Source organism: Perkinsus marinus, assembly GCF_000006405.1.
Source record: "Perkinsus marinus ATCC 50983 genomic scaffold scf_1104296958038, whole genome shotgun sequence".
Taxonomy (NCBI): Eukaryota; Perkinsozoa; order Perkinsida; family Perkinsidae; genus Perkinsus; species Perkinsus marinus.
The window spans coordinates 85-1390 of record NW_003206945.1 but is presented as its reverse complement, the minus strand read 5'-3'; the positions used below and the strand labels follow the sequence as shown (position 1 = coordinate 1390).

The 1306-nt window shown below is 52.8% G+C and overlaps 1 protein-coding gene across 1 annotated transcript; it reads right to left on the bottom strand.

Annotated features, from left to right (window-relative positions):
* Positions 1–160: 160 nt before the first annotated feature.
* On the bottom strand, positions 161–916 carry Pmar_PMAR007912 (hypothetical protein; the record flags this gene model as incomplete). Its single annotated transcript, XM_002774666.1, has 5 exons — positions 161–304; positions 352–408; positions 455–593; positions 643–791; positions 839–916. Coding segments are annotated over 5 exons (567 nt in total), but the record flags the coding sequence as incomplete, so codon positions are not given.
* Positions 917–1306: the final 390 nt, after the last annotated feature.

Below are 1306 nucleotides of genomic sequence, written 5' to 3'. Positions count from 1 at the left end.
AAAGAGCTAGCGCGGCTGACCTGAAGCAGCCTGCAATAATGACGAGGATGAAGGCCAGTATGGGGAGGAAGACTCCGGCAGCCCAGCCGAGAGTGGCAGAGCTGATAATGTCCAACACCTATTAACACGTCGCACTGACACTCCGTCTCGATGAGCTCACATCGCGTATGTCCTGCTCGTTGTTGATGAGTGCGTCACCGATATTATCCTCAAACACGTCACGGAATTCGTCAAGTGGCTGTATAGCCGACGAAGCCTCCTCATAAAGGGTGGCGAGATTCTGACCGTAGAGCTCTTGTCGAACCTAAAAGAGCAGGCATACTTCCTCAATATCGCCGACAGCGACCGTACCCTATCTCGGGCTTCGTTGAGTGCTCCGGCGGCACTTCCCTTGAGCTCATCCAGGACCTTAAACAGGATTCCTGAAGATATGTTACGTGGGGTGAATGCTCACTTGTGCGACTAGAGGGTTCGGCCCCCCGCAGCATGCATCACAGAAGACGCAGGTGTATTCGCCGACGCGAATGTTCTCCGGTTTCCCCAAAGTTGCGAGCATGTTCTCCAACGAACCAGTAAGATCAGCGACAGCGCGGCTGACAGAGGAAGCAGATACGTCGGGACTATACGGAAGAGGTAACTAACTCCAGTGTGCGGGTCTGTTGTAGGATGTTCTCGACGCCGGGCATGAGCTCTCCATTGCCATTAGGGTTCACCTCCTCGACGATGTCCTTGACCGAGTCTATCATAGGAATGAGGCCAATAAAGGGATCATCATTCGCCATAGTAGACTCCTAATAGAGACACAGCAGTATGAGGAGCACCAGTGATGACGACTTACTCCGCCAGGGTAACCATTGAGAGAGTTGTTAGCAAGCTTATACACCTCACAGAAGGTTCCGTCGGCACCGCTGCTCATAGTGTCCTGCAAGGCGATGGCGACCGAGCCAGCGATGAGGAGGCCTAGTGCGAGGAGCAGACCGATGATGATGAAGGCGAATCGAATCGTCTGCTTAGGTGTGCGGAGACCATGCTTGGACTCGCCGAGACAGAACCAACAACAGGCCTTCCTCCAACAGCGGCACAAGAAACAGGGCAGAACAATCTACAACAGAGTGACGATTATGGACAGCTGGCCGCAGGACTCAGGCCTACGATCCAGCTTATAAGCAGTAGGAAGGCGAGGGTGAAGCCTCCACCGACACGATTAGCTGCGGACTGGAAGTCACCACGCTTATCGTCAATGCATTCTTGTAAGATGTCGTCGTTGTCACTGTGACCTTAGTAAAAAGAAACTCTATGAAAAATG